This window comes from Macaca thibetana, chromosome 4 (assembly GCF_024542745.1).
Source record: "Macaca thibetana thibetana isolate TM-01 chromosome 4, ASM2454274v1, whole genome shotgun sequence".
NCBI lineage: Eukaryota > Metazoa > Chordata > Mammalia > Primates > Cercopithecidae > Macaca > Macaca thibetana.
In genome coordinates, this window is record NC_065581.1 from 166,847,693 (window position 1) to 166,869,062 (window position 21,370).

The 21,370-nt window shown below is 46.9% G+C and overlaps 1 protein-coding gene across 1 annotated transcript in view; it reads left to right on the plus strand.

The window, feature by feature from the left end:
* The window catches only part of SMOC2 (SPARC related modular calcium binding 2), a 225,114-nt gene extending 207,447 nt beyond the window's left edge, over nt 1-17,667 (plus strand). Inside the window, exons 10-13 of the mRNA XM_050787103.1 lie at nt 1,207-1,309; nt 3,513-3,787; nt 13,811-13,848; nt 16,145-17,667. Coding sequence (XP_050643060.1) covers nt 1,207-1,309; nt 3,513-3,787; nt 13,811-13,848; nt 16,145-16,162 — 434 coding nt within the window. The 3' untranslated portion in view covers nt 16,163-17,667. The remainder of the gene's footprint in view (nt 1-1,206; nt 1,310-3,512; nt 3,788-13,810; nt 13,849-16,144) is intronic.
* The last annotated feature ends 3,703 nt before the right edge of the window (nt 17,668-21,370 follow it).

Genomic DNA, 21,370 nt, shown 5'->3' on the forward strand with positions numbered 1-21,370 from the left:
CCTAAGGACACGGGATGCTGCCTGTGTCCAGCTGTGAGTGGGGCAGTAGCACCAGGAGCAGTCTCAGGAGAAAAGACCCCAGAGAAAGTGGACGGCTTCTTTCAAATGTTATCTTGAATTTGGGGTGGGACGAGTGTCTCAGGCATGGAGCTCAGGGAATGCCTAACCGGTGCGAGAGGAGAGTAGTGTTGAGGGAAGGATGCAGGGGAAAGGCATGCTGCAGAATGTTGGTTGCCTGAATTATTCCCTGATCCCAGAATCCATACACAGTCAGCTCTGGGCTCCAAAGCTATGAGCACTAAACCCTGCTGCTGACTATTCGTGCCGATGCCGTGGTGTGGACAAGTCCCAGGAGACAGGCCTTGCGGATGCTGACTCTTCACGCTGATGCCATGGTGTGAAAAAGTCCCCAGGAGACAGGCGTTGTGGATGCAGACTGTTCGCACAGAGGCTGTGGTGTGGACAAGTCCCCAGGAGACGGGCGTTGCGGATGCAGACTGTTAGCACCGATGCTGACTGTTTGCGCGGATGCCGTGGTGTGGACAAGTCCCCAGGAGACGGGCGTTGAGGATGCAGACTGTTGGCACCGATGCTGACTGTTTGTGCTGATGCCGTGGTGTGGACAAGTCCCCAGGAGATGGGCGTTGCGGATGCAGACTGTTCGCACCGATGCTGACTGTTTGTGTGGATGCCATGGTGTGGACAAGTCCCCAGGAAACTGGTGTTGCATACCTCCTGCTCTTTGCCCTACTGCCTCCTTCTGCTCTGAGAAGCGAGGTGGCTCTGGACGGGTGGGGGTGGCGGTGAATCACAGGCTCTGGCCTCGTTTGCCAGGATGGCCAGCCTCATGTGCGCCCAGCGTGTACACCGTATGTCCAGTGTCCCTAAGCACCCAGTGCCTCTGCTGTCATGCTTGCTGGGTGAGTGACACCGCCCACCTCTGAGTGCAGTTCTGAAGATCAGTGAGACACTAATGCCTGTGAATTTTAGTCTCACGTAATAATTCAAACAATACTGGAATTAATAATAACTATGGCTCAAAATCAATATACATAGCGCAATATGTTTGTGTTTAAGCTAGCTCATTAAGATTAAGGTAGCCCAAAATACTCATTTCCAAACACTAAAACAACATTTCCCTGTATTTTAGAGGAAAATCTGTTATGCTTTATGAGTTAACTGTGAAAACATACACATGTTTTTCAGGTTGCCCGGGTGCCAAAAAGCATGAGTTTCTGACCAGTATTCTGGACGCGCTGTCCACGGACATGGTCCACGCTGTCTCTGACCCCTCCTCCTCGTCAGGCAGGTACGCTGTGTTTGCTGTGGGACAATGAGTTGGTAGGGTCCCAGAATTCCGGGGAATCTGGAAAGTCTGAACATTACATATCGGCGACCTTCTCAGCTTATTTGGACACAGTAGGGCCTTAAAAAGGAGCCCTCTGCAAACACAGGAAGTTGCTTAGCAGGTTTTTCTTGTAGCATGACTAAATCACTGAAGGCGCTCCCATTGGGGTATGTGGCCCTGAGCCGTGACTCCTGGGCCTCCATGGGGTAGTGGGCTCTGACCCTGGTCCTGTTGGTGGGGAGTAGGGCAGGGGGAGCACCTCCTGCCGAGGGCTCTGTGCTTTGAAATTGCACTTTAGAGTTATCCATTGGATTTTAAATACTTTGAACGACAACGTTTAATTTGAAGTTCTCAAAGCGTGATTATGTTTATTGCAGTAAAATGTGCAGCACATACATTTGCCATCCTAACTACTTTCAGGCGTATGATTCGGTTGTGTCCAAGACATTCACACTGCTCAAAATAGGATTTTTGGAACCCTGGAAATGTTCCCTGAGTACATTGTAGACATTCCTGCACTCCTGGACCTGGGGCCTGGAGCACGGTGTAGTGGACTTCAGTGAATTTCCCATCACTCCTCTTTTCCACCCTCTGTAGATCAGCCTCAGGAGAGTGGAGGAACCCCAGGGTTTTACTGCGATGGCATCTCAAGCATCGGATATTCCCCCTGAACTAGCAATAGTTTATCTGTTTCTTTCAAATAAATTTTGAATGGAGATTTTCACTGTTTTCTTTCTTTAGAATGTTGGCCTTTCTCCCCAGAGCCCCGACACCCAAACCCTTGATGATCTCAGCCACTTTAGATGACGTTTTTGGTCCCCTGAACTAAAAGCCTCTCCTCTCACTGTGTCTCTGCTAAAGAAGACTTAAGGAAATAAAAAGGAAATGCTAACAGAAAATGTCATGAATGCGTAGGAAATTAAATGTAGTAGAGCAGGCCAGGCATGGGGGCTCACACCTGGAATCCAAGCACTTTGGCAGGCCAAGGCGGGTGGATCACCTGAGGTCAGGAGTTTGAGACCAACCTGGCCAACATGGTGAAAACCCATCCATTCTAAAAACACAAAACTTAGCCCAGCATGGTGGCAGGCACCTGTAATCCCAGCTACTCGGGACACTGAGGCAGGAGAATCACTTGAACCTGGGAGGCAGAGGTTGCAGTAAGCCAAGATCACACCATTGCACTTCAGCCAGGGCGACAAGAGCAAAAACTCTGTCTCAAAAAAAAAAAAAAAAAAAGGAAATTTAATAGAGTCAAACTTTACGTAAATTTCAACTTTACATCTTCTATTTTTGGAAAGATTGTTTTTGCAAACTAAACTAAACTGCAAACTAAAAACAAAGGCAGTAAATGAATTGCTAACTAAACTAAATTGCAAACTAAACTAAATGCAAACTAAAAGTGAAGGCAGTAAATGGATTGCTATCTGAAAAACTCCTTTGAAAGTTTGAGAAATTGGCAGTAGTGTCGGAGTTCATGGTGTTCTCATACCTGGAAATGCGCAGCTCATCCCAACAGGCAGAATCCAGAGGCCAGCACCTCCAGGAGGGCCTGCCCGTGCACACACACACACCCCCTCCATCTCAACGAGAAGGTGCATTTCTGCCATTTGGTGCACTTTTAAAGATCTGACTCCCATCCAGACCTTCTAGAAGAGTTTTACTTATTTATGCCCTAAAATATTGAACCTATCATAATCCAAGGAAAGCTATCTAGTTCCAACTTAAAATGTTTTTGATTTGCATCGTCCGGTATACCTATGACATAAAGGATGTGTAAAAGAATTAAATTTACAGGGCTAGAAAAGCTCAGGGTTCTGGTGTATCGGGTGGGTATAGCTGCATGTGCTGACTTGCCAGTCCTGTGCACACAGAAGCCAGGATAAGGGGACTTTTGTCCTTCAGGAACAGGCCAAGTGCATCTTTGCTGGGCACAAATTCACTGCATCATTTGCAATTTTGAATCCAACCTGAAAAATATTTGCTAAAAGTGTTCTTCTAAATTATTTCTTTAAATTGTTATATCTGATTACCAATGCTGCAGGCTTAGACACCAGGACCATGAGAACTACAAGCAGGGGTTGTGGGTTTGATGGAAGGACAGTGGCGAGAAAGGGGCAGCTGAGGGGTTTAAGCGTCCTGACGGCGTCTGTGTTCCTTCCAGGCTCTCGGAACCCGACCCCAGCCACACCCTAGAGGAGCGAGTGGTGCACTGGTACTTCAAACTACTCGATAAAAACTCCAGTGGAGACATCGGCAAAAAGGAAATCAAACCCTTCAAGAGGTTCCTTCGCAAAAAATCAAAGCCCAAAAAATGTGTGAAGAAGTTTGTTGAATACTGTGATGTGAATAATGACAAATCCATCTCGGTACAAGAACTGATGGGCTGCCTGGGCGTGGCTAAAGAGGACGGCAAAGCAGACACCAAGAAGCGCCACAGTAAGAGCCTTCCCACCCCCGACCCTGGGCCATGGTCAGGCCCTGAGGCCTGGGAGGTCCGCTTCTCACAAACACAATTACAGAATGTGTTTGTGGCCTGGGGGTGCAAAAAAAATCAAATATGCTGTTTAATTGTAGGTCATCTGTTTGCAGGAATAATAACGATAATTGATGACTCATGTCATGCCACTTGCCCAGGAGAGCCCAGGCTCAAAGGGCATGAACTCCATGTTGGTTTGCAATGAGCCTTTTCACTGTTCATCATGGTTGGTTTCCCCTAGAATGGATTGTCTTCTGGTATTTGAGGTGCAAGCCTGGGAACCATTGGAATAACTCACCAACCCTGTACCTGAACCCCAACCAAATGTTCAGGCCAGTTCACGAGGCGTAAAATCATTGCTGAGGCCCAGACCAGTCATTCCAATGCTTATAGCAGTTTTACCAATTGAAAATACTTTTTTTTTGTGGGCCTGGCCTACCCAACCAACCGTGACAGGAAGGAAGAGAATCCTATGATGGCCAGAGCCCAAGTGTTCTCAGGAGCCCAAGCCAGGAAAACCCAGGTCTGACTTTTCAACTCAGAGACAGCACTGTGAGATGCACGCATGCCTTAGATTCCACTGCACATGTGTGCTAGATACTCCTGCATGTGTGTGCTGGATCCCACTTCATGTGTGTGCCAGATCCCCCTTCACATGTGTGCTAGATACTCCTGCACATGTGTGTCAGATCCCCTGCGTGTGTGCTAGATCCCTTGCACATGTGTGTCCTGGATCCCCTCACATGTGTGCCGGATCCCCCTGCACGTGTGTGTGCTAGATCCCCTGCGTGTGTGCTGGGTCCCTTGCACATGTGTCCTGGATCCCCTGCACATATGTGCTAGATACCCCTGCACGTATGTGCTTGATCGTCTCACGTGTGCTAGATCCCCCTGCACGTGTGTGTGCTAGATCCCCTGCGTGTGTGCTAGATCTCTTGCACATGTGTCCTGGATCCCCTCACACGTGTGCGAGATCCCCCTGCACATCTGTGCTGGATCCCCTCACGTGTGCTAGATCCCCCTGCACGTGTGTGTGCTAAATCCCACTGCACATGTGTGCCAGATTCCCCTTCATGTGTGTGCTGGATCTCCCTGCCCACTTGTGCTAGATCCCACTGCACATATGTGCTCAATCCCTTGCATGTGTGTGCTAGATCCCCCATATGTATGTGCTAGATCCTGCTGTACATGCGTACTGGATTCCACTGCACGTGTGTGCTGGATCTCATTCCACATGTGCATTAGATCTCACTGTCCTTGGGGATCTCTGTTTCCTGATTTGTATAATACTTTCTGGGTAGGGCTAGCAGAGATCTCTCAAATTCCTGTTGTTTATGACTCTTTTATTTGTTGTCAACTTCGGTAACAAATGTGGAAGAGAAAACAAGCTTGAGACTGTGTTGTGGAGGGCTGATTCACCATGGTCTTTAAAATCCTCCTGGCAAGGTGCGGTGGCTCACACCTGTAATCCCAGCACTTTGGGAGGCTAAGGTGGGTGGATCACCTGAGGTCAGGCGTTCAAAACAAGCCTGCCAGCATAGTGAAACCCCATCTCTACTAAGAATATAAAAATTAGCTAGGCATAGTGGCTCATACCTGTAATACCAGTTACTGCAGAGTCCAAGGCACAATTGCTTAAATCTGGGAGGCAGAGGTTGCAGTGAGCCGAGATCGTGCCACTGCATTCCAGCCTGGGTGACAGAGTGAGACTCCGTGTTAAAAAAGAGAGAGAGAGAGAGAGAAAAAAAAAAAAACCCTCCTGTGTTTGAAGCTCAGCTGTGAGACAGGGGCCCTTTGATCTGACCTGGACTGAGGGTTCCTGGAGGAGGCAGTGACCGTCGTCTATCTCCTCTTCTTGGTGTCCTAGTGCTTGTCACGACAGTCACTCAGTGCTGTTCAACCAAATTAGGGACAGCCTAGATCTGTGTCATGGTGAAGCACTTCCTGCTAATTTCTCTGTGAAAAGTCAGCTCAGAAAAATTAAGCTTTAATTTGAAGCTTTCTGTGTAGGGTCTTTGTGGTTAATGCACGTCCTGCCGCCCAGATGATGTATTCACGGGAGAGCGGATGGCCGTATCTATGGCTGCCTCCCTTCGCTCTGTGTGCAGGAGGCTGCCCTCTCTGCTGGCCCAGTCATCCGATGAGGTCAGAGAGAATCCTCAGTTATGTTCAATGTTCTGTCTTCATCAAGGACTGTTTGGCAAGTGTGGGAGGAGTTCACCTCTAACAAGACAAAAAAGAAAAGAAATCACTCTTGGCTGATCAACTCTGATGCATGAAGGCAGCAAATGCCCACTCACCACTGTGGGAAGAGGGGCACTAAACATGCTGCCACAGTCTGGCAAGGCTCATGATCCAATATCCAATCCCACTTCATGGCTCAAGACTTCATTTCATTTTCACAGCCATCCTCTGGGGGATGAGGTCGCAGACAGATGCTGCCAACCCTGACACTTGCAGACAAGGACACACAGGCACTGCAGTCATCAGCACTTTGATCTGAGTCTTCCTCAGCAGTGCTGCATGCAGCAAGGGCAGTGCTGTTGGAAATCGTCCACTGTGCTGGGCTGCACTTCCTGTTAGGGCTCCTTCACCCACACCAGGGTACGCCTGCAACCCTGCAGGCATTTGGATGGATAACCAAGAATGCCCATTCTCAGTAGTTGCCCATATGTGATTTTGTCCTTGCTTTTCCCTTTCTCTGTATTCAGTACCTGCCCATGGGTTTCCTGGGCATTTCTGTCTTACTGCCACCTGATACTGCTTTTGGCTTCTTGGACTGGGACTGTGTCTTAGTCCACTTTATGCTGCTATAACAGAATACCATGGATAGGGTAACCTACGAACACAAATATATTAGCTCATGGATCTAGACGCTGGGCAGTCCAAGATTGTGGAATCAGCATCTGGTGAGGGCCTTTGTGCTGTGTCATCCCCAAATGGAAGGGCAAAGAGAGGGTGAGAAAGAGAGAGAAAGCAAGGGGGGCCAAACACATTCTTTCCTAGGAGCTCACTCCCAAGATAATGGCATTCACCTGTTCATGAGGGCAGAGTCCTCATAATGCAGACCTCTTAAGCCTCCCAGCGCCTCTGCATTAGGGATTGAGTTCCCAGCACATGAACTTTGGGCTCACCTTTAGACCATAACAAGCTGCTTTCTTCACTTTTTTTCTCTTATTTTGGTCCTTGCTCAGTATCCCAAAAGACAAATGGTGTATTGCTCTTTGAGACTTAAAACCTACCAGCAGGGTCCACATGGGAGGCCTGGGGGAGTGATGGGGAGATGGAGAGCAGGTGGCTGCCAGATTAGCAGCTGGAGCCGGGGAACCATGGTATCCCTCACCCCTGATGATTCCACATAGGGAAGATGAACACCCACTCAGCAATTCACGAAGGGAGCTGCTCACATTCTGCTGTTGCCCCATCTGCACGTGATGAGTGACACCTTGTGGCACCTGGGAGTTTCCTGTGTAGCTCCTCCTCCATTATGGAAGCCAGTCTCTGCATTTCTCTAGAAGGCTAATTTTTGTGGTTATAGTGAGAAAATTAAGGATGGACAGAGCCAAGTGTAGATCTGTTTTTGACCTTTTAATCTTCTTCCATTCCTGGATGGTGCAAGCTGGTCTTTTCTTTGCAAGGACTCCTTCCTCTTAGCCGTTGTCAGGTGGCTTGAGTAGCACCCAAAACTTAAGCCACATATGGCCTCTGCCCTCCTCAGCCTGGTGCTACAGGGTCATGTGGTCCATGGCCCTTGCTGGGGCAGATTCCTGTCTACTGATTTCTTCAATTAAACTGAAGTAAATATAGACTCTTTGTGAAGGGGTGGGTGAGTTCCGGTTTGTGAGGGGGTGGGTGAGTTCCGGTTTGTGAGGGGTGGGTGAGTTCCGGTTTGTGAGGGGAGTGGGTGAGTTCCGGTTTGTGAGGGGGGTGGGTGAGTTCCGGTTTGTGAGGGGAGTGGATGAGTTCCGGTTTGTGAGGTGGGTGAGTTCCGGTTTGTGAGGGGAGTGGGTGAGTTCCGGTTTGTGAGGGGGGTGGGTGAGTTCCGGTTTGTGAGGGGAGTGGATGAGTTCCGGTTTGTGAGGTGGGTGAGTTCCGGTTTGTGAGGGGAGTGGGTGAGTTCCGGTTTGTGAGGGGGGTGGGTGAGCTCCGGTTTGTGAGGTGGGTGGGTGAGTTCCGGTTTGTGAGGGGGGTGGGTGAGTTCCAGCAATTGGTGGGTTTTCAAGTACAATAATTGGGCCCAGAGCTGTGATTATGGTGACAGAATTTTGAAAATTTCGGAATCAAATGATTTCAAGATAGATTCACAGCAGTTGAGAAGATAGTTTCCTGGAGGCCCGGCTCCTATGCTACCCTTCCAGAGGAACCCATAGCTCCCCGCATCCTGCACCACCTGCAGGACACAGCTCAGACTGCGTGTGTGTGTGGTATGTGTGTGTGGTGTGTGTATAAATATGGGGTGTGTGTATATGTTGTGTGTGTGGGGTGGTTTGTGTGTGTGTGGTGTGCAGTGTGCAGGGGGTGTGTGTGTTGTGTATGTAAGGTGTGTGGTGTGTAAACACTAGCACTGGCGTTCTGGGCTGGATCAAGGTCTGTTAGGGCAAATGTCTGGCATTCATCTATGCGTCCTACTATTTTAAAACATAGTATATTGATAGGAAATTTGAGGTGTCATTTGGCAAACAGATCAGGAGACAATTAAAAGATAATTTGTTACTCACAGATCCGAAGGAGAGGAGGCCATGCTGTGCTGTGGGAGGCCACATGGGAGGCACCAGGGTCAGCCAAGAGACAGAGGAAGTGAGAGACTGGGCCTGAGCCCTTATCATGATTTCCCAGGCAGGCTTGCCTGTAAATGAGGTGGCCAGGTTATAGGCTGGGTGAGGATCGAGGTTGTAGGCTGGGTGAGGGTAGAGGTTGTAGGGTGGGTGAGGGTAGAAGTTGTAGGTTCGGTGAGGGTGGAGGTTATAGGATGGGTGAGGGAGGAGGTTGTAGGTTGGGTAAGGGTGGAGGTTGTAGGTTGGGTGAGAGTGGAGGTTATTGGCTGGTTGAGGGTGGAGGTTGTAGTATGGGTGAGGGTAGAGGTTGTAGGTTGGGTAGGGGTAAAGGTTGTAGGTTAGGTGAGGTTGGAGGTTGGGTGAGGGTAAAGGTTGTTTGCTGGTTGAGGGTGCAGGTTATAATATGGGTGAAGGTGGAGGTTGTATGGTGAGTGAGGGTGGAGGTTGTACACTGGGTGAGGGTAAAGGTTGTAGCTTAGATGAGGGTGGAGGTTGTAGGTTGAGTGAGGGTGCAGGTTGTAGGTTAGGTGAGGGTGAAGCTTGTTTGCTGATTGAGGTTGGAGGTTATAATATGGGTGAGGGTGGAGGTTTAGCTTGGATGAGGGTAGAGATTGTAGGTTGAGTGAGGGTGGAAGTTGTAGGTTGGGTGAGGGTGGAGGTTGTAGGTTTGGTGAGGGTGGAGGTTATAGTATGGATGAGGTGGAGGTTGTATGGTCAGTGAAGGTGGAGGTTGTAGGCTGGGTGAGGGCAGAGGTTGTAGCCTGAATGAGGGTGGAGGTTGTAGGCTGGATGAGGGTGTTGGTTGTTGTCTGGGTGAGGGTGGAGGTTGTAGGTTGGGTGAAGGTGGAGGTTGTAGGTTGGGTGAGGATAGAGGTTGTTGGCTGGGTGAGGGTGGAGGTTGTAGGTTGAGTGAGGGTAGAGATTGTAGGTTGAGTGAGGGTGGGTGTTATAGGGTTGGTGAGGTTGTAGATTATAGGCTGGGTGAGGGTGGAGGTTGTTGGCTGGGTGAGAGTGAAGGTTGTAGGTCGGCCTGAATAGGAAAGGCTGCTCCTCACTGTCTCTGGGGATGGGCTAACTCAGAGGGCAGCCTCTTCAGCATAAGCAGGGTTCAGATGTCAAAGCTTTAGATAAAGGAAGTGAAAGTCATGGTTAATACACCCACTCTCCAAGGAACTGGCCCATGGATTGGGTTCTGATAGAAGGATGTGAGTCCCTCATGAGCAAGCTAAATCCCCTAGACAGTCTCTTTGGAAGGTGGCAGCAGCATACAGACAACTGTTGTGAGCCGCATATCCTGATTTGGAAAGGTTGTCGGTTCCTTCTAGGACAGGTCCACATTGCTCTCTGCTAAGGCTGAGCAGGACCCTGGTGTTGAAGGATACATGGAGTTCTCAGTAGCTCTGGGAGAAAGCCCTGGGAGGAAATGTTTTTTCCTTGCATATATTGATAGACTGAAATGAAGGTGACCTTTATGAGTCATGACCTTCCATGGGTCATGCTTCACGCAAGTGACTACAGAATCGCCATGGCTTAGGACCCAAGCATTTCCTTCTGGTTTTGATAGCATAAAGGTTGTGGGTTGCCACCATGCTGCCCTGGGTGGGAATGCAGGTTCAGCACAGGTCAGCACAGGTCTTGGGGAGATGTGGCAGAGAAGCATGAGAGGCTGAGCCACTCGCACAGCCACAGGGGAGGCAGATGCTCGGAGATGGTACCTCTCAGACTCCCACCTTCCAAAGGCTCAAGCCACAGTGTGGGGCAGGGAAGGGGCATGGATGGGCTGGAGTGCTTAGACCCTGGCAAGGAAGAATGGATGGATGGTGGAGCACAACGTGATCTCTTCTGATGCCATCATCTGAGGTGAAAAGTTTAAGTTGCTGCAGAAGTTTGAATTATCTTCTTTAGATCCCTCTGAATAATCTGATATGTCTCAGTTTTATTGTCTTCTTAGTAATCAAGAAGAAAGCATATGATCGCTTCTAGCAAAATAAACTGCAATTTGGCAAAAGAGGCAATTTGGTCATGGTCAAAAATGAACATTGTGGTCTCGGATACATATTTAGCTGATTTTGCAGCCCTTTCATTTTCCTTACGGAATTTTTCTCTTTTCTGACTTAAAAAAATTCATTATCAGTCATATGTTTTCTACCCTATATAGTTTGTAATAGCAAAAAGTCAGGAAAACCTTAAGATCCAGGAAGAAATTAGCGAGAACATTCTAAATATCCACATTGCTACTAAGTTTTTTTGTTTCCTGTATTTTTGCTCACTACTGAACAGTGCACTTTTTATTCTAAAAAATATGAGAAATAAGCCAGGCGTGGTGGCTCACGCATGTAATCCCAGCACTTTGGGAGGCCGATGCCACCAGGTCAGGAGTTTGAGACCATTCTGGCCAACATGGTGAAACCCCGTCTCTACTAAAAGTACAATAATTAGCTAGGCATGGTGGTGCGAGCCTGTAATCCCAGCTATTCGGGATGCTGAGGCAGGAGAATCGCTTGAACCTGGGAGTCGGAGGTTGCAGTGAGCCAAGATTGTGCCATTGCATTCCAGTCTGGGTGGCAGAGTGAGACCCCATCCTCCCTGGCAAAAAAAAAAAAAGAATACTAGCTTTTAAAAAATAACCTCCAGCATATCCCAGGATTTTTATATGCCTCCAGCATAGCCCAGGAGCCTCTAGCTGCTTCTCTGAGTGAGACCGTTGGAAGGATGGGTGGACAGGGCAGAGCACACCCCACCTCCAGCATAGCCCATATAAACTTCTTTTTATACCTTTTTTTATAACTTTAATCTACAGCTACTTCCTTTTATAACTTTACAGCTACTTCTAACTCCAAGGGAGAATTCTATTAATGAGCAAACAGTCCAACAAAAAACTGGCAATTGTTGAATAGCCAAATTGGCTCAGAATAGATTCAAAGTATCACTCTAATAGTATTTAAATTTGAACCGTTGGCTGAAAAGCCTGTTTTTTTTCCTGTAAAGTAATCATTTCAGTCAAGACAAGTAGATGAGCAGCAATATTCATTTGGGCACTTAGACCATTAAAACCAGCTATTTAAAAAAATCATAGATTTAGCCACTGCTTAATGTTTTTGCAATTTACCTAATATGCTTGTTTTGCACCTTTTCACACCGTGTTTCTACTTGCTTTATGGTAAGAGAAGACAGTTTGAAAATAGAACAATTTTGCTCTTTACTCCATGTTTTTTATTGAGTGGATAGAAATCAACAGTTAATCAAGGAATATGGAAAGAAGGATGCTTCCCTCATCTGATGATTCATTTGAAAACTATTGACCAAGTGCTTTCTGCTGTAGACATTGACAGAATAACAGTAAACACACAGAAATGTGTGTCCCTTTTGGGATTACACTTTGGTGTGGAAGCAAGTCATCAGATAAATAGGAAACCCCACAGCACGATAGGGGTTACTTATGGAGGAGGCAGAAGGGAGGGTCAGGAGGGCTGGAACGTTAGATGGGGACAGGGAGGAGGCCCTGCAAAGTGAGATTGACTGGAGACTGGAGGAGCAGAGGAGAACCAAGGGTCATTGGGTAGAGTGCAGCCTGCAGAGGATGGCAGGAGTGCCATGCCCAGCAAGCCCCAGAGGTGGGGAGAAATTGGGCACTGGAGAGGAGCAGGCATCCCGAGTGATGTGATGCCACATGGGCGGACAGGGCAGAGCACACCCCGCCTCCAGCATAGCCCAGGAGCCTCTGGCTGCTTCTCTGAGTGAGGCTGTTGGAAGGATGGGTGGAATGTTATAGAGGACCCCTGGTTGCCATGTTTGTGTAGACAACAGATGGGAAGGGCTGAAGGAGGAGAGTGGTGAGGCGTCTGTTCGGGTCCACGTGGGAGAGGCGGGCAGTTCTGGCCACGGAACAGCGTGTACTACGAGGGTTGGACTCTGGATAGACTCTGGGTGTAGAGCCCGAGGGATTTCCTCTCAGATGAGATGAGAAAGGTAGGAGAAGAGAGGCATGATCATGACTCCAAAAGTTTGTCCTGAGCAGCTCAAGAATGGGGTTACTGTGTCCTGAGAATGGAATACGTCAGAAAGTAGGTTTGCAAGGGCAGATAATGAGTCCAGCTGGGTCCTGTTTCTTTTGAGCTGCCTATTGAATGAAAATCCACATGGATAACGAAGTTCGATCTGATAATCTGGACTGAGGAGAGAAAGAGGTCCATGCTGAAGATTACAGCAATTTGTATCCTTGGAGCTATCAAGAAATAGAGTATTTAAAACCCTGAGACCAACCGAGCCCACTAGTGAGTGGGTGAAAGTGGGAAAGGGATGAGGATGCTGAAGCCCCTGGGGGCGACGTCCCAAAGGTTTCCGTGGAGACGCAGGTGTGGCAGCTGAGATGAGAGCAGGAAGGAGACTTCAGGGAAGCTCCGCTGTGCAGGGGCGGTGAAGCCAGGAGATAGCACAGCTCCCTCTGGCTTTGACTCTACTCGAAGCTTTGGAAAAAACTATTTTGAGCCAAACACTTGCATTTCTCTGGGTTTTAATATAGAAGCAAAAGACTTCAAAGAGCCCTAGCTGGGGCATTGCTGATGGCTTCGCTCCCAGCACCCCAGGGACGTGAACCCCCTCCTTCTGGGGAAAGGTTGAGAAACATCCAGAATTCAGTTCGCCAGAGAAGGTGGATTTACCTTAGAGTTTGGGGTAAAGTAAAACATTCTTCTAAGGCTGGACTAGAGAATCCGTGTTGTTAGAAAGTACTTACATAGTAACTTTCATAATCCACTACTCATAATTTATGTTCAATGCATATATAGTTAGCTCCTCTGTGGATTCAAGCAAACTTGCATCAAAAATTCTCAGAGAACAAAAAAAGATACAAATAAAAAACAATGTGTTATAGCAACTATTTACACAGTGTTAACATTGCACTAAGCATTATAAGTAGTCTATCGATTATTTAAAGTACATAGGAGGATGTGTTTATATTGTATTAAAATATTACATGATACTCTATAAGAAACTTGAGAATTGGAGGATTTGGGTTTGCGGAAGTCCTGGAGCCAATCCCTTCTGGATGCTGAGGAATGACTGTATGCATTTGTTTTTCATGTAAATGAGTTTGACAATTGATAACGCCTTCCTAAAGTAATGTGGACTCCTTCCTGAAATTATGTTGAACCTTTCATTAAATAATGAGTCTCTGATTTTTAATAATATATATTTTTTTCCTGCCAGCCCCCAGAGGTAATGCTGAAAGTACATCTAATAGACAGGTAAGTATGTTTATATTTTACTTTAACGATTTCCTTTTTTAATTATAAACAATAACAATTCAGAGTTATGTAGATTTGCAATGGCCAGTACCTTCCAAGAAAATAAATAATTCAAGGGAGGCAAGCTTACTGTCTACACCCTGTGGGGACTAAAGCAGTCTTACAGAATTCTATCCAAAATCACCAACTTGTTGATTGAAAAAGTTTATTATTTGAACTTTCAATTATTAAGAAACATTTCTGAGTTCCCTTGTTTGGTAGATTTTTTTTTTTTTTTTTTTTTTTTTTTTTTTTTTTTTTTTAAGAGAAGGAGTTTTGCCATGTTGCCCAGGCTAGTCTCGAACTCATAGGCTCAAGCAGTCCACCTGGGATTACAGGTGTGAGCCACTGTGCCTGGCTGAATTTTTTCAAGCAGTTGTCTGAGTGTTTGTAATTTGGTTCCTGCATTTTATCAGGGAGGTTGCAGGAACAGGAGGCATCCTTCATACATGGGTGAATTTGTTTCTTTTTGGGGTCCCAGCAAGAGAAGCGTTGGGCTCCAAAAGGGACTTTCGGCTCCTGCTGTGTGTTCACAAACATGTGTGTGTGTTTCTGATTCTGCCTCTCAATTTGCAAGTAAAGGATGCGATGATGGTGTCCTCCAGCACCCAAAGCCACAACCTATCCCATGTCAAGAACATTTTCCAGACGATAAACATGAGTGGGTTCATGTCTCTCTCCTTCAAAGCCAGGGCAAAATCCTCACTTCTTTGCTACCACGAGTCAATTTGTGATTTATTTTGCCTGCACCTGTTTGATGTCAGGTTGACATTTCCTAAGGCAAGCCCCTATATTTGTTGTGGGTTTAAGTGGAGGCGGCCAGCACACACCTTGGATGTAATTTAAAACCATTTCATGAGGAAAGATGTGTGATACGTTTTCCTTTGTTTAGCAAATGTTTATGGTTTTAACTTTAAACCTCACCGCAAATCACTTACACTTTAAAACAGGGCTGGTCTGAAAGTAATTACCCTCCCTGAGTGCCAAGACCTCCAGAAGTTGTTTTCATTCGAGAACGGCAATCACTGTACTCATGCGCTCCATGCATCTCAAATGAACTCAGTTCAAAGCACACGCCTCCTGCTTCAGCTCTTTTTTTCCGAAGAGAGAAACGGAAGCAGTTTCCCTTCCTTTTCTAGTGCCTGAGTGGACGCGCGGACCTCCATGCCTTTCATTTTGTGGCTATTTCTGCAAACTACCATACTGGGATTGATCCTAACGGGCAAGCCAGTTGCGGCTCCTACCGGCCGTGGCCATTGAAGGTCACCACGTTTCTTTGAAGCATCTCAAAGAATAACATAGTGCCAGCCAGCCAGGGTGTCCCTATATGCATGACCCAGACAGGAACTGTCAAAAGAAGGGATCACAGGAGGGTGCATGATGCTAACGTGGAATCCAAAGGAGCTATTTCCTGATCTCTTCAGCTTCCACTGCAACTCCAGAGTAGTCAGAGCTGTTATTAAATAAGTTAAGATGTTAGTCCACCTTCTCCTCCAGCAATCCTGGCCATCTTTAATGACTGGTAAAATACTTTGACGGGTTGTCTTTATGCACAACTAATTTAAATCTCAAGTTTAATGTAGGAGATGGGTTTGTCTTCTCACCTCTTCAGATCTTTATCAAGGGGAATAAAAGCCAACCCAGAAACCTCCTAAACTTTAAAATTTAATTATTTAAATAATAAAACAGAAGAATAGATCAACATTTGTAAGAATTGGCCCTCTTGGAAAACTGAGTCTAGGAGATTGTATATTACTTTTCTTTTTCATTCTAAATTACTTTTAATTGAAAGTCAAGGTGCTGAGTTACCGTTGTTTATAATCAGCAAACTTTTTAAGTTGGATTTCTTCTTAGAGGTAAAATAGTGAACAAAAGAGATAAAAAGGAAAATTAAGAATCAACTATGCCTTTATCAAATTTGAAGCATAAGTTATATTATTAAAATTATTTTTGCATAATCAAGGTGATAAGACATTCTGGAAAACATTTAATGTATTTAGTACTTAAAATATTTACAGTGGATGTTACTTTTTTGAAATGATATATTTTTCCAAATATTTCTATCATGTCAAGGAAGGAAAGCGTTAAAAAGTTACCAGTGTCCAAAATGTCTTCATCGTTTCTCATTCATCCTTACACCTCACACGACCTGCCCAGCCCTCTTCGGTTCAGTTCATTCCCGGAAGCCACTTAGTCTTCTCAGATGAGTGACACACACCTCTGAATATAATGTCTCTTTTTTGTCTTTTCTTTTCAGCCAAGGAAACAAGGATAAATGGCTCACACAGCGAAGGCAGTTCCTAGACACGTGGGAAATTCCCTCACCAACGAGCAATTAAGAAAACAAAAACAGAAACACATAGTATTTGCACTTTGTACTTTAAATGTAAATTCACTTTGTAGAAATGAGATATTTAAACAGACTGTTTTAATCTGTGAAAATGGAGAGCTGGCTTCAGAAAATTAATCACATACAATGTATGTGTCCTCCTTTGACCTTGGAAATCTGTATGTGGTGGAGATGTATTTGAATGCATTTAGGCTTAATTTCTTCGCCTTCCACATGTTAACAGTAGAGCTCTAGGCACTCTGGTTGCAATCCTATGGCTTTCCCTAACCCCTGCAGTCACTTCCAGATGGCTGTGCTTACAGCATTGTGGAATCATGTTGGAAGCTCCACATTTCCGTGGAAGGTTGTGATGTACGGTTGACCCTTCAGGCAATTAACATGCAGGGGGTGGTTTGTTTCTTGGGGTTTTCTGTTAGTTTGTCTTGTTTTGCTTTCCAGAGATCTTGCTCGTACAATGAATCACGCAACCACTAAAGCTATCCAGTTAAGTACAGGTAGTTCCCCTGGAGGAAATACTATTTCCAAACTGTCTTTGGTGTGATACTTTGGCTCAAAGGATGTTTGCTTTTCCATTTTAAGCTTCTGTTTGAGTTTTGCCCTGGGGCTCGAGCAAGTCCTGGAGAGTCGTCCTGATGGTGGGAGGCTGCCTAGGAGGGGCCCATCCTTCCAAAATGTAAGGCCAGCCACGGTGTGACCGAGCTGGCTAACAGGCTTGTCTGCTTGGTTTTTCTCCTACACGATCCTCCTACCTGGTCCACCCCAGGGCTACCGGAAGGTAAAGTCTTCACCTGAACCAATTATGAGCAGTCTCCTTACTGAAGGCACAGCCGGATCCATGGTGCCCCCTGGGCTGGTGTTGGCAGCCGGGGAGAAGTGCCTGCGGGTCCCCACGGTTCCTTTCTGCTTTTCTGAATGCATCAAGGGTACAAGAACTTGCCAATGGGAAATTCATCTGAGTGGCACTGGCAGAGAAGGATAGGAGTGGAATGCCCACACGGTGACTAACGGAACTGGCCTGCGTGCACAGCCAGCTGCCCCGCTCAGGCCTGGGCCCGGAGCTCAGGGCGCCCTCTGTCTCTAAGAAACCGTTTGGAGGACAGTCTGAGAGCGGAAACTTCAATGTGATTCTATCTCGGCTCAGACTGTTGGTTGGAGAAACATCTTCGAGGCCCCAAATCCCCTGAGACGTGCCTTGTAGAATGAGGTTTGTGAGGTTGGGATGCTTGTGGAGCATCGCATAAGGCTTCTTCCTTATTTAAACTGTGCAAGGTAAAAATCAAGCCTTTGGAGCCACAGAACCAGCTCAAGTACATGCCAATGTTGTTTAAGAAACAGTTATGATCCTAAACTTTTTGGATAATCTTTTGTATTTCTGACCTTTGAATTTAATCATTTTTCTTAGATTAAAATAAAGTATGCTATTAAAACTATGTTAGTCTTTTTTTTTTTCCCAACTAAATGCAGATTTTGATAATTGCTTAATTGTACAGGTGTCCACTGTAAGGGAGGGAAAGATGAGGGCTCTGGGCAGAAAGAATTGGAATCCTGGCTGTGTCCCTGAGTGGGGTGTGACTTTAGACATGACTCCTCAGTTCCCCCCTGGGATGCGGAGATGCTGGTGGCATGCATGAGCCTCCTCCTTCCACACATGGGAAGAGAATTATGTGAATTGTTAATGTATGCAAAGTGCTTAGAACCTGCACCCCAGGTGTGCCACGTACACGTGTTTGCCCTGACCGTGTGGAAGGTCATCTTTCCATGAGTCTGAACTCCACACTGGCCAGTGCTGCTGACGTCACCCAGTGCTATAGGAAACTTCAGAAGAAACAAAAAGAGTGCCTTATTTTGATTAAAGCTGGTGGCTGGGCACAGTGGCTCATGCCTGTATTCCCAGCACTTTGAGAGCCCGAGGCGGGTGTATCATTTGAGGTCAGGAGTTTGAGACCAGCCTGGCCAATCTGGTGAAACCCCATCTCTACTGAAAATACAAAAATTAGCTGGACATGGTGGCAGGTGCCTGCAATCCCAGCTACTTGGGAGGCTGAGGCAGGAGAATCGCTTGAACCTGCGAGGGAGAGATTGTCAGTGACCTGAGATCATGCTATTGCAGTCCAGCCTGGGCAATAGAATGAGACTCAGTCTCAAAAAAAAAAAAAAAAAAAAATGCTGGTGCTTTTCATGCCATTGCAGTCCAGCCTGGGCAATAGAATGAGACTCAGTCTCAAAAAAAAAAAAAAAAAAAAAAAAAAGCTGGTGCTTTTCTCCAAGTTAACACAACTAGAAGCCTGAGGATGCCTTGATCTGCCCCTCCCCCACACCCCACATTCCCCTCCCCCACACCTCCTGTCCCCCTCCCCCGCACCTCGAATTCCTCTCCCCCACACCCCGCCCCCCCCTACACCCAGGTCTCCCTCCCCCACACCCCACGTTCCCCTCCCCCACGTTCCCCTCCCCCACACCCTGCATCCTCTCCCCCACACTCCACACCCCACACAGCATCCTGTGTCCTCCTCCCCCACACCTGCATCCCTGCCTTGCTTAGGCCCTCGTGTTTTCCTTGGACTGTTGTGGTAGCATCTTAACTGGACACACTTCCTCCAGGATTCCTTACTGCCTCCTGGTCCTGGTAAATTCACCCAGCCCACCCCAACCCCATACACAATTTTCTTTCTCTTCAGAAAAAAAGTGATCTTTGTAAAACTCTGTCTTAGCATTGGCGATGATCAATTGTGCAGTAAAGACAATACTGTGAAGGGCATTAGGAGACGACTGTTGTCAGAGAAAGCTGCTAGCGGAGGTGGGGCTTAAACTGGGATTTGGAGTAGGTAGGAGAGGATGAAGTATTCAAGAAGACTGAAAGAGCTTGAAAAAGACAGGAAGGGAAAGGGAGTGGAGAGGCATGGAGCCAGTGCAGCTGGTTCTTATTGCAAAATATTAAGATTGCAAATCCAAACCAGAAATCTGTTTCTCTTACCTGGGCCATGTGCCTGTTTCTAGCGAAAGATGCCTCCCTCCCCAAACCATCCCCCACTCTCCTCGTTATGTCTGAAAAGGCTTTCCTGTATTTTTGTCAAAAATATCTTGGTTGGAGATTTATTTTAGAAGCATACGGACCAACTCATAAATCATGCCCATCATTGCCACACCAGAAATTTTTTGAATGATCTAGGTGAATGTTTTCAGCTTTTTTTTTGGAATCAATGTACAGAAATGACTGACATCATAAGCTGCCAATTGGACAATCAAGTCGTGCAAACAACAAAGCTACTCAAGAAAGACAATATGGGCTGGGTGTGGTGGCTCATGCCTGCAATCCCAGCACTTTGGGAGGCCGAGGCAGATGGATCACCTGAGGTCAGTAGTTCAAGACCAGTCTGGCCAACATGGTGAAACCCTGTCTCTACTAAAAATACAAAACATTAGCCAGGCATGGTGACAGGTGCCTGTAATCCCAGTTACTCGGGAAACTAAGGCATGAGAATCACTTGTGCCGAGACCAGCTCAGTCAGGGAGACCCTAACCCAGCAGCACTAGAGGAATTAAAGACACACACACAGAAATATAGAGGTGTGAAGTGGGAAATCAGGAGTCTCACAACCTTCAGAACTGAGAGCCCCAACAGAGATTTACCCATGTATTTATTAACAGCAAGCCAGTCATTAGCATTATTTCTATAGGTATACAATTAACCAAAAGTATCCCTTATGGGAAACGAAGGGATGGGCTGAATTAAAGGAATAGGTTGGGCTAGTTAACTGCAGCGGGAGCATGTCCCTAAGGCACAGATCGCTGGTGCTATTGTTTGTGGCTTAAGAATGCCTTTAATGTGGGGTGCGGGGGAGGGGCAGATCAAGGCTTAAGAATGCCTGAGCGGGCCAGGTGTTCCTTGCCCTCATTCCCGTAAACCCACAGCCTTCCAGCCTGGGCGTCATGGCCATCACGAACACGTGACAGTGCTGCAGAGATTTTGTTTATGGCCAGTTTTGGGGCCAGTTTATGACCAGATTTTGGGGCGCTTGCTCCCAACAACTTGAACCCGGGAGGTGGAGGTTGCTGTGAGCCAAGGTCATGCCACTGTGTTCCAGTCTGGGGGACAGAGTGAGGCTCTGTCTCAAAAAAAAAAAAGACAGTATGAATATTATACAATGCTCGTTTACCTTTGTCTTTATCCCTGTGCGTTGTCGAGGTTGGTCAGTCTAGTATGGGTCTAGTATGGTAGTCTGGGCTCTGCTGAACTGGCTCTGTGCGTCAGGATGGGCACGGGTGGGCTGGAGTCTCATCCTCCTGGGACTCTGGGACTCATGGGTCATGAGGGACAGGTTCTTGCTCAGCTGCGGCTGAAATGCAAGAAAGTCAGTGGGACTGCACAAGCACGTTTCAAGCCTCAGCTGTGACCTGTCTGCTAATATCTGCTGGCCAAAGTCTGTCACGTGGGTCAGAACAAGTCACCAGGCTGTGGCAGGGAGTGGAAGCAAAACACCCCTCACAGTAATGAAATCTCACCGCTCAAACTCCCGACTACACACGCTTGTCTGCTGAACCTCCTTCTGACAAAGTGGAAAGGCTGAGGAAGGGCGTGCACGCCGGCGCAGTGGCAGTGTCAGGCTGTGGGAAGTCACAGATATGGGGGTTAAACGCAGATGGAACAGGGGCCTCCCAGCTTACCAGGCGCACTACCTGCAGGCCGTAGGATCCCAGCCTCCTCAATTTCAGCCCCAGACCAGAAAACAGTTCTTTGAAATCTGCCCCTCAGAGTTACTGTACATGGAACAGGAGATTGTAGGTGTAGAGCCTGATGTGAAACAGGCACTCAACAAAGGCCATCAGGAACTCAAATGTGGGTGTCAGAACCATTTTGTATCAAATGATTCTGAATTTGCCTCTTGAAAGAGATCAAAGGACGGGGAAAACCGAATCCACAAACCTGAGCAATACACATCAGGCTGAAATGGCAGGTCTTAACCACCTACAGAAGGAAACCCTCCAAAGGTGATAGGGGAATTTTATGCTGACTCCTCAGAAGTGTTAGCAATTGACTTCGCTTACAAGAATTAGAAAATGGAAAACCAAATCCCAGCGGCCTAAGTCCACGAGTTATTTTTCTCAGTTAACAAGAGGACAGGCAGAAATGGA